Here is a 10941-nt window from a genome sequence, read left to right as displayed (position 1 = left end):
CATCATAAAGCATGCACTAAAATTTCAAGGCCCCAAACATGAAACAACCAAATGGCAAAATGGTTAAATAAAGTGTGGTACATTTACATAATGCAATTATATATATATATATATATATCCATATATCAATGAGAATAAGCCAATTACAATGACAAATAACAATATGAATATATTTTATGAACATAATCTTATACAAAATAAGCCAACATAAAAGAATACATAATGTATGATTCCATCTATATAAAATTCAGAAACAAGAAAACCTTAATGGTGTTAGGAATTGGAGAATTTACTCTTGGTAGAGAGGGGTAGTTATGGGAGAACTTCTGGAGTTCCAAAAATTTTCTGTCTCTAGATTACTGATTATGTGTTCACTTTCTGTATCATGCTATGTTTTAATAACAATTACATAAAGGTATTCCTCATATATAGAAAAAAAATCTGGGAAGAAATATATCCACATGTTAATAGTTATAAAATCTGTGTGATAAATGTATTGGTGATTTCTATATTTTCTTTATATATTTTGTTCCATGTGGATTTTAATATTGCAAGTATATTACTTTTATATGCAGAAAAACAATGAAGCTCTTTGCTTTTTTTTTAAAAAAAAATGTGCTATGTTTGAAGAATAACCACTCTAAAAGTATGTAGTTCATTTTTCATATTCACAAAAAAACACTTTACCTCTTCAAATACTTCCAGGATACAAAAAGAAAATTAATATCAATTCTTATTATTTCAGTCTGTTGTCAACATTTGACCTTAATAATTTAATTTCTAACACATTTAAAGTTTAGTCAAATACTAAAACAAATTGTTTGCCTTTTTCTGGTATTAATTTTTAAATAGGGCAGGGCCATCTATTAAAACCGAGCTAATCTCCTTAAATTCCTTACTGTGAATTCATTTTTTAAAACACCTACTTATATTTCACCTCTAATGGAAGGGAGAGGATACTGCAGAAAATGCTCAATTATTGTTAATCCCCTTCTTTCCCATGCAAGTCATATCAATCTTGTTAAGTTTTTTTTTCCTCCAAAGTGCAAGGGTCCACTTAAGAAAATGCATGTGGTTAAGTTTGTTGTTCTAATAAGGTTCAAGAGGATGGAATTAAATTAGTATAGGGTAATTACTTATAATTAGATATTCTTAATGGAAACTGAATAAGTCCTAAGTTATTCTAAAAACTTGCTTGCTTAAATATGCAGCTCCATTGGCAACTCCCTCCTCCCCTCCCCACATGGAAAGAAGAAAACTGCTTTCCAGTTTTCAAGGCAGAATTCCATTTGCCCTAGAAAATACTCCAAGGCACACTCAGAGAAAGTTTCTAAACAGGTATTGCTCATTAAACTAAAGAACAGCTAACTAAAAGCTTGAAATTTAGATTATGCAAAGATAGCTATCCCTTGGACTTAACCTAAAAAAGGGTGGAAAACAGGAGTCAACACTACAGAAATGTGACTTACACTTAAAAAGGGCAGGGAGGTTAGAGGGGTAAGTAGAGGACATACAATCTCGGAGGATCAAGTGTGATTATCTGTTGTCTACTCAGTTAGACACCTGGTTGTGAGACTCTCTTGAAAACTCATCAGGTGTCTGTCCATATTTGCTGCTGGGCAGAAAAACTAGCTCTGGGTCATGGCCAGCTCCATGAGGGCACCTTGTGAGCCCCAGAGCTCTACAAGCAATGTGGTATTCAGCAGGCCATGCCAAGGGGACCACATCTGTTTTGAATCGGGGACGTCTTCACACCAAAGGAGTGCAAGAGATAGCCAAAGACACAAGCAGCCAGCACTCCTATAAAATCACCAGGACTTCGATTTTTATCTTTCTCTCATCAAAACAGCAGAGAGGTTAACTTCTCCAATTGACAGATGTGTAAAAGCCTAGTGCAAAAAGAAGCCTGACATGCTTTATGAAACTCCACAGCAGAAGAATGTTTTCATCCCTACCATGTGAAAAAGTTACGTTTAAATGACTTCCACATGGGGGATTCGGGTTACTCCATGTGAGACCCTGGCTTTTGTCTTCTACATGCTTTTGCTCTCCAAATTAGATTTGTTCATTTGCTTAAAATTGTGTGTGTGTGCGTGTGTGTGTGTGCGTGTGTGTGTGTGTGTGTGTGTGTGTTTGAATTCTATAATAATAGGCTCCTTTTGGTCCCAATACAATGAAACTTTTGATCAGTAACTCAAACTCGGGAAAAAGTAAGTTTCACCAGAATAGAACATCCAGGGATCTGATTTGACCTGACAAGTTCTGAGACTGCACTTATTTAAATATTTTGTAAGTTTTTGCCTGATGTTAAGGAGCAGGGACATGAGAGAGACAGAAAAGAGATACTAGATAATACTACCATGACTTATAATGCCTGTTCTTCGGGCCACAGTGAACTTTCTTTTTGGCTTAATACATAGATTGAGTTTGTGGTATCTTTACTATTAAGTAAAAAGGGAAAAAAATCAAAACTGCCTGTCAGATCCTAATATGTCTTTAAATTATGCATAAATAAATAGTAGAAATCAGTGAGAAAAGTAAAGAAGGTGTGAAAACACTATTCTAATGTTAATTGAATACCAGGCATATGTACTAATTTTAGCTCCAAAATAGGTATCAACCTTCTCCTTTTTCAGAGGAGGTCCCTGGCCAGCGACTTTAAATAATTTTTCCAAGCTTATGCAGATAATAAGTGTTGGAGGAAGGTTCAAATTATAACCTCATTTCAAAGTCCACTTTCTTAGGTTCCGTCATGTCTTAGAGATACCTGATTCCTAGGATCATAATGCATGATGTTTTAAAAACACACCCCCAAATTCTTTGACACTTCTGTCAGAAGGAGGGGTCCTTGTTCCCTCCCTTGAATGCGCCCCTACCTCAGTGATGCATTTGTAACCAACAGACTACAGAGGAAGTGATGGTCCATGTCTTGCAAGAGTAGGCCAAAGAGGACCCTGTGGCTCCACCCAGTTCTTACGGCTTGCTCACAACTCCAATATGACCATGCTGGAACGGACGCAGGGAGGTGTCCTGATCGATGGTCCAGCTGAGCACTAAGCCAGTAGCCAAAGTCCACTGCCAGTCATATGACTGAGCCATCTTAAATGTTCAATCCAGCTGAGCTTTCAGATGACTGCAACCCTAGGGGACAACTAATTTCAACCATATGAGAGATCCCATGAAAGAGTAGCCTAGTCGAGCCTTTTCTAGATTCATGAACCATAAAATCATTAGCAAAATAAAGCAATTGCTATTTTTTGCTACTGAATTTTGGGATAATTATTACACAGCAACAACAATTAAAACACAAAATTCAGAAACAGGCGATGAAGCGTCAGCAGGAGATATGGAGGATAGTTCCTTTGGGTCTTTACTGGTCCATAACAGAACTCAAGTATAGCACAGGGGATATGAGCATGGACATTAGAGCCAGACAAACCTGGGTGTGTCCCAACATGGCCACTTACTAGGTTTAGTGTGGCTAAAGGTGCTTAAATTTTCTCAGACTCGTCTCTGTAATGAAGGTAATAGGAGTGTATTAGAGAATTAGTCTGGTTCTCTGCTCCAAAGAAACAGAACCAATAGTGTATATAGCTATATATACATGTATATACACACACATATATGTCACTAATATATAACTATAGTTATATGTGATTTTATTATAAGGAAGAGATTTATTATAAGAAATTGGCTCATGCAGTTATAGAGACTGAGAAGTCCTAACATCTGCAGTTGGCAAGCTGGAGACACGAAAGAGCCAAAGGTATGGTTTTAGTTCCAGGCCAAATCTGAAGGTCTGAGAATAGGAGAGCCAATGGTTCCAGTCTGAAAGCTGACAGGCTCCACACTCATGGGCTATCGTTTCAGTTTGAGTCTGAAGGCAGAAAAAGACCAATACCAATGTTCCAGCTCGAGTAGTCAGGCAGGAGAAATTTCATCTTATAGTGCTACCCTTTCTGTTCTGTTTGGGCTTCCAATTGATTGGATGAGGGCACTCACATTAAGGAGAGCAGTCTACGGATCCAAATATTAATCTCATCTAAAAACACCCTCATGGACACACCCAGAGTAATGTTTGACCAAAATTTCAGCTCCCCACAGCCAAGTAAAGTTGACAAATAAAATTAACCATCACAAGTCCACCCTTTGTTACTGGGCACCCATGTGCATCTCCTTAAATGATACTTAATCTCCAAATATAGATAATAACAAGGTCGTAATTCCACTTAACATGATGCAACTATCCTGCGTACAACTGAAAGTACCCTAACTCCTTCTCCAAAAAAGGAGATAAAGTTCTTGAATGATGTTTACTCTTCTTGATATCCCATGATTTAAATACTACGATTTAAAATTAACAATATTTAAATATTATGATATAAAGTCAATACATCTTATGTTACATGATAAGGAATAAGAGGGAAGAAAACAAAGATACATAAAATACGCTTATATTTATATTCGTATTCACACAAACATTTGTAACAAAATAAGTGAGAAATACTCATGACAGCTGCAGTCCTCATTTCTGTAATTAGTTACTTGGTAACTTTTTTATGACTACCTTCTTGTACTACCCACTGTGTATTCCCTTTGTTTTCTGAAAACATCTCAGTTGCTTCTTTACCTGGTCAGGGGGCCCAGACTTTCATTTCAGAAAGGTCTGGGGCTACTGGTGGTCCTGCTTGGATTGGGTGTCACACTTTTCCACTGACTTTAATCACAGGGTTGTTAATACTAATAGACATATTAAGAGATAGCTTGTATTTCAGACATAATCCTTATCTTTGTTGTGGAGAAGTAGTCCAATCTCCCCTTAGTAATTAGAAATCAATTAACCCAGCCAACACAGTAATTCCCTTCATTGCTTGTTGGTTCTAAAGCATGAGACACTCAAAATGGCCTACAGGCAGTCTTAACCTTGGGTTCAATGCAATCACTCTTATGTTTCCTGGTAGAAGCATTCCTTCCTTTGGATCTAAGACCAGCAGAGCATAAGGTCATGGCAATAGGAAGCAAAAATTTTACTCGTGGGTCACTAGAGGATAAGAGTGAGTAGTGCCACTCACCTCTGATTCCTGGACCTGTGAATCCTGTCTATCAGAGAAACAGCACCATATAATGGATCCTGATGCAGAGCATATCAGCATTCTGAAGAACCTTGCTGTAGTCCAGCTAGGTGGCACTGTACCTGGGTCTTCAAAGGGCCATTTCACCATTTTATTAAGCCACCTGCTTCAGAATGGTGGAGACGTGCTAAGGCCTGTAAATTCTGTGAGCATGGGCCCATTGCCACACTTTATTTACTATGAAGTTCCTTAATCAAAAGCAATGCTGAGAGGGCACCTGGGTGGTTCAGTTGGTTGGGCCACTGCCTTCGGCTCAGGTCATGATCCTGGAGTCCCGGGATCCAGTCCCGCATCGGGCTTCCTGCTCAGCGGGGAGTCTGCTTCTCCCTCTGACCCTCCCCCCTCTCATGCTCTCTCTATCTCATTCTCTCTCTCAAATAAATAAATAAAATATTTAAAAAAAATTAAAAAAGCAATGCTGAGAAAAAAAAACTTTAAAAAAGAAGTAATGCTGTGTAGAATACCATAATGGTGGGTAAGGCATTCTGTAAATCTACATATGGAAGAAACATTGCTTGTTGGGAAGGCAAATTTGTATCCAGAGTATATTCCAGTAAGAGCAAAATGCTATCCTTTACATGATGGATGTGGTCCAGTGTAATCAACCTGGCACCGGGTTGCTGGCTGAGTACCTTGGGAAATAATGTGATAATGTCCTATCCAGGATTTAGTATTGGTCTTCGCTGCTGGCAGGTTGAGCACTCAGCAACAGCTCTAGCTAGGTTGGTTTTGGTGAGTGGAAGTTCATGCTGCTGATTCCATGCATCATCTCCATCTCTGCCACCATCACCTTTATGTCCATGAACTCTTTGGGCTGTAACAGGAGTGTCTGGGGAAAGAAGCTGACTGGTATCTACACAAGTAATTTTATTCACTTGATTATTAAAATACTTCTCTGTTGGGGCGCCTGGGTGGCTCAGTCATTAAGCGTCTGCCTTCGGCTCAGGTCATGATCCCAGGGTCCTGGGATGGAGCCCCACATCGGGCTCCCTGCTCAGCGGGAAGCCTGCTTCTCCCTCTCCCACTCCCCATGCTTGTGTTCCCTCTCTTGTTGTGTCTCTCTCTGTCAAATAAATAAATAAAATCTTTTAAAAAATAAAATAAAATAAAATAAAATACTTCTCTGTTGAGGTCACCTCTTGATGAGCATTCACATGCAAAAATATCTTCATTTTTTCCCATTCTGAGAGAACTATCTACATACTTCTTCCCCAAATTTCCTTATCATGTTATCCTTATCACCAATTTTCCAATCATGCTCCTCCCAGATCCTTGACCGTGCCAAACCATTGGCCACAGCCCATGAAGTTGTATATAATCACACATCTGACTATTTCTCCGTCCAAGAAAAGTGACCAATAAGGTTCACTGCTATAGTTCCGCCCACTGGGAGACTCTCCCTTCACATCTGTCCATCAGGGATGTCCGGGGAAGGGATTGTAGTGCTGCAGATGTCCACTTTTTGGTGTTGCCTGCATATCAAGCATAACTGTCTGTAAACCAGGCTCACGTCTTTTCTTCCTCTGTCAAATGATCTTAGGGAATGTCCCATGAAGCCCTAAGTGTGGGAGAGAGAAATTAATGCAATAATAGTGGGGACTAGGGCATTTGGGCCACTTCTTCATGTACCATACGTGTACCTTAAACACACCCCCTGGCACCATTTCCTATATACCACCTCCATTTGATGATGTGGTGCTGTTGTGCTCCTAGGTCAATAACACCCAGTTCATTATAGACAGCCCAGGTTACATGGAAACTTGGTGACCCACGGTCAAGCACTGAGTCTCCATTAAGGCCTGTAGCAGGCCAAGAGCTGTTCTCAAAAGGAGAGTAGTTATCTGCAGAAGATGGTAGTGCTTTGCTCCAAGAACCTAAAGGCCTTTGCTGTGACTCACCTGTAGGGGCCTGCCAAAGGCTCCAACAGCACCCCTATTCCACTGACACATCAAATGCCATTGGAACTGCTAGATGATATGTCCCAAGTGTCAGAACGGTTTGCCTGGCAGCCTGGACCTATTATAAGCATTCTCTTGTTCTGGGCCCCACTTAAAACTAGCAGCTTTTTGGGTTACTCAGTAAATGGGGTTGGAGTAAAACGCCCAAGTGAGGAATTAAGTGTCCTCCAAAAACCAAAGCAGCCCACTAAATATTGTGCCTCTTTCTTGGATGTAGGAGGAGCCAGATGCTACAACTATTCTTTCCCTTAGAAGTCATATCTTGACATGCCCCACAGCACTGGACCCCTAGCAATTTCAGTGATGAAAGCCTCTGAATTTTTGTCATATTTATTTCCCACCCTTTGATATGCAGATGTATTACCAATAAATCGAGAGTAATTGCTACTTCCTGCTTATTAGGTCTTATAATATCATCAATATAATGGGTCAGTGTGATTTCTTGTGGAAGGAAAAGACAATCAGTATTCCTTTGAGCTAATTTATGACTTAGATCTTGAGAATTAATATACTTCTGAAATAGGAAAACAATGGGAGTATTGTTGGCCACAGCAGTTGAAAGCAAACTGCTTCTGGTGGCCCTTACAGACAAGGATGGAGAAAAAAAGGCATTTTCCAGATCAATAGTTGCATACCACATACCAGAGGATGTGTTAATTTGCTCAAACAATGTAACCACATCTGGAACAGCTGAAATTGTAATCACCACCTGGTTAAGCTTACGACAACTCATTGTCATTCCCCAAGATCCAGATGTCTTCTGCATAGACCAAATGGGCAAGTTGAAAAGGGACATGGTGAGAATCACTACCTCTGCATCTTTCTAGTCCCTGATGGTGGCAATAATCTCTGCAGTCCCTCCAAGAATGCAGTATTGTTTTTGTTTTGCTCTTTTCCTAGGTAGAGATAGTTCTAGTAGTTTTCACTTGGCCTTTCCTATAATAGTCTTCACTCCACAGGTCAGGGAACCATGTGGTGACCCTGGCAGCTGCTAAGTATGGCTCTTCCAATTGTGCATTCCAGAATTGGGGAAATTACCACAGGACATGTTCCCACTGGGCCCATTGTGAAACAAACTTCAGCTAAAACTCCATTGATCATCTGATCTCCAGAAACCCTTACTCTGACTGGTGGGTCACAGTGATATTTTGGGTGTCCTGGAATTAGTATCAGTTCAGAGCCAGTATCCAGCAATCCCTGAAAATTCTGATTATTTGTCTTTCGCCAATGGACAGTTGCCCTGGTAAAAGGCCATAGGTCCCTTTGGAGAAGTCTGGGAGAAAGATTAACAGGATAAATTTTGGCAGTATACTGGGATCCTTCCTCAAGGGGACCCAGCTTCCCCTTCATTCAAGAGGTTCTGGTTTTATAAACTGACTCAAGTCTGGGAACTGATTGAGGGGCTGTGACTTTCTGTTTTTATGACTCAAGTTAGACTTTCGTTCATTGACCTAAAATATTTTTGCTTATAAAGATCGAGTAAGAATTTAGTAGTCTTCCTAACTATTTCACTTTTAGGAACGCCATGATTAACTAGCCAGAACCATAGGTCTGCACGAGTCAGAGTATTCTTTTTTTTTTTTTTTAAGATTTTATTTATTTATTTGACAGAGAGAGAGACAGCTAGAGAGGGAACACAAGCAGAGGGAGTGGGAGAGGGAGAAGCAGGCTCCCGCTGAGCAGGGAGCCCAATGCAGGGCTTGATCCCAGGACCCTGGGATCATGACCTGAGCCGAAGGCAGACGCTTAACGACTGAGCCACCCAGGCGCCCCGAGTCAGAGTATTCTGATTGCTGCTTTGCTTCTGTTGTTCATTATGGTAACCATGTCCATCTTGCCTTTGGTGGGTGAGTACTGCCACTTGGCCCCCCACTACTGTGGGATTCAATTACTCCCATTGCATTTACATTCCCCAATTCAGTGACTGCAATTCCCACTGTAAGATCTGACCTACAGATAAGAGTGAGCACAGAGCTCTTTAAGGATGCCCAGGTCTAGATTAAAGTGAGGATTCATACAAATTTTAAAACCTGAATCACATAAATTGATTTAGTTTCTCAAAGTGGTTAAGGTAAACTTACTTGTGCCTCCTCCTAACAAGAATGACATCATAGATTTGATAGTGAAACATATGTACTAATGGATAGATTTCTAAGCATGTCTGGTTTCAACAGTGATAGCATTGATTAGGAACATGCACACAGACATCCTTATTATAGCTTTTAGAGCCTTCATTTTAAAGCTTTGCCCCAGCATTTAGGCACATAGGTTGTTCTATGTTGTCATAGCCTTACTCACATGATTCTTTTTCAGCTTTAAATTGTGCACAGTTCTAGTCATTTCAGGCCACAGTAATAGTACTATAGACTGGGTGACTTATTAACGACAGACATTTATTTCTCACATTTTTGGAGACTGGAAATCCAAGATCAAGGTGTCTGCATGTTTAGGTTCTGGTGAGGACCTGTTTGTAGGTTGCAGACTGCTAAGCTCTCCTTGTACCTTCACATCATGAAGGAGGAAGAGAGAGCTATTTGGGGTCCCTTTTAAAAGGGCACTAATCCCATTCATGAGGGCTTCGCCCTTTTGACCTAACTACTTCTGCAAATTACCACCTCTTAATAGTATCACACCGGAAGTTAGGATGCCAAAGTATCAATTTTGGGGAGACACAAACTTCCAGTCCATCACATGCACTGAAGCCATAATGCACATATCATGAATGTACAGCTCACTGAATCTTACAGACAGATCAAAAAATGCTCATGTGATTCTAATAATTACTTTCCTACTGCCTCAAGAATATGGATTCTTAACCCCTAGAATTAGAGCAAACAGCCACTCTGTAGTAAAGAGCACAGGATCTAGGTTAGATTATCAGGGTTCACCTGTCAGCTCTACCATTGGCTAACCCCCTCTGTGAATGACTTTTCTCATCTATAAAACTGGCACAATAATATGCCTTCCTCATAGATATATTAAATGAGTTAATACATGTAAAGAGCTTAGAAAGTGCCTGGCCCATAATAAACTCTCAATAAATATAAGCCATTTTTATTGCTTATTTCATTTCCCCTTATAGTACCTATTACCCACCAGATGGTGCCTGAGGTGAAGTGCTTGCTGAATGAATAGGAAGGAAAAATAAGAGACCTTTACCTGACAGAATATAATGTTTCAATGAAGTTACACCATGCAGAGAAAGCAATGTGTCCTGTTTATATGCAAGACAAACAAGGAGCTGGACTTCGACTTCAGGCTGTGTGAATAGAAGATGCCATTGCTTCTGTGACCCACATTCACAGTGAATAACAAGACCAGAGAGAAACAGCTTTTAGGAGCCCAACAGGAATTGTCACCTAAGACTCGCTGTTGGACTAAACAGCCACCCCATTCTTTTCTTCTCCACAGCTGTTCCTTACACATTTCAACCGTTTGGCAATACGACTCTCCTGAGATTGAAAAACAGTGTCAGATTCCATTGATCCTTAACATAACAGAGGAGTGGTGGCCACGGTATACTAGAAAGGGTGCTTTCATTGATCTGGAGCACTCTGTTTCCATCACAGGGAAGAATCTTCCCACAACCAAAGTGCTAGAGAACTGATGGCCAAGTAAAATCTTGAGTGAGTTGGGGTCACCCACATAGCCAGAGAGTCTTAATTTACTGAAAGAGTAAAGCTCACAAACAAGACCATCACTAAAAAAATTGCCAGAAAGAATACCAACTTTTCTGCTTCGTTTGTTAAGTGTACAAAACACTCAATGCTAATTCTCTCATTGATTTAAGTAAATCAGAACTTCTTCCAGGCTAAACAGAAAAATCTATAAGTTACTGAGCTATTTTTAAC

The 10941-nt window shown here is 40.0% G+C and overlaps 1 protein-coding gene and 1 pseudogene across 1 annotated transcript; both read right to left on the bottom strand.

The window, feature by feature from the left end:
• Positions 1-4541: 4541 nt before the first annotated feature.
• Positions 4542-5293, bottom strand: LOC144379370 (uncharacterized; annotated as a pseudogene).
• Positions 5294-6189: 896 nt separating this feature from the next.
• Positions 6190-8440, bottom strand: LOC118553253 (uncharacterized). The gene is given in 13 exon segments (XM_078057458.1): positions 6190-6361; positions 6364-6506; positions 6509-6772; positions 6808-6933; positions 6936-6953; positions 6956-7150; positions 7153-7219; positions 7221-7253; positions 7255-7337; positions 7340-7622; positions 7624-7695; positions 7698-8062; positions 8065-8440. Coding segments are annotated over 13 exon segments (2166 nt in total). The 3' UTR covers positions 6190-6220.
• Between the last annotated feature and the right edge of the window lie 2501 nt (positions 8441-10941).

This window comes from Halichoerus grypus, chromosome 10, assembly GCF_964656455.1.
Source record: "Halichoerus grypus chromosome 10, mHalGry1.hap1.1, whole genome shotgun sequence".
In the NCBI taxonomy this organism is placed as follows: domain Eukaryota; kingdom Metazoa; phylum Chordata; class Mammalia; order Carnivora; family Phocidae; genus Halichoerus; species Halichoerus grypus.
This window is presented reverse-complemented; position numbering and strand designations above follow the sequence as displayed.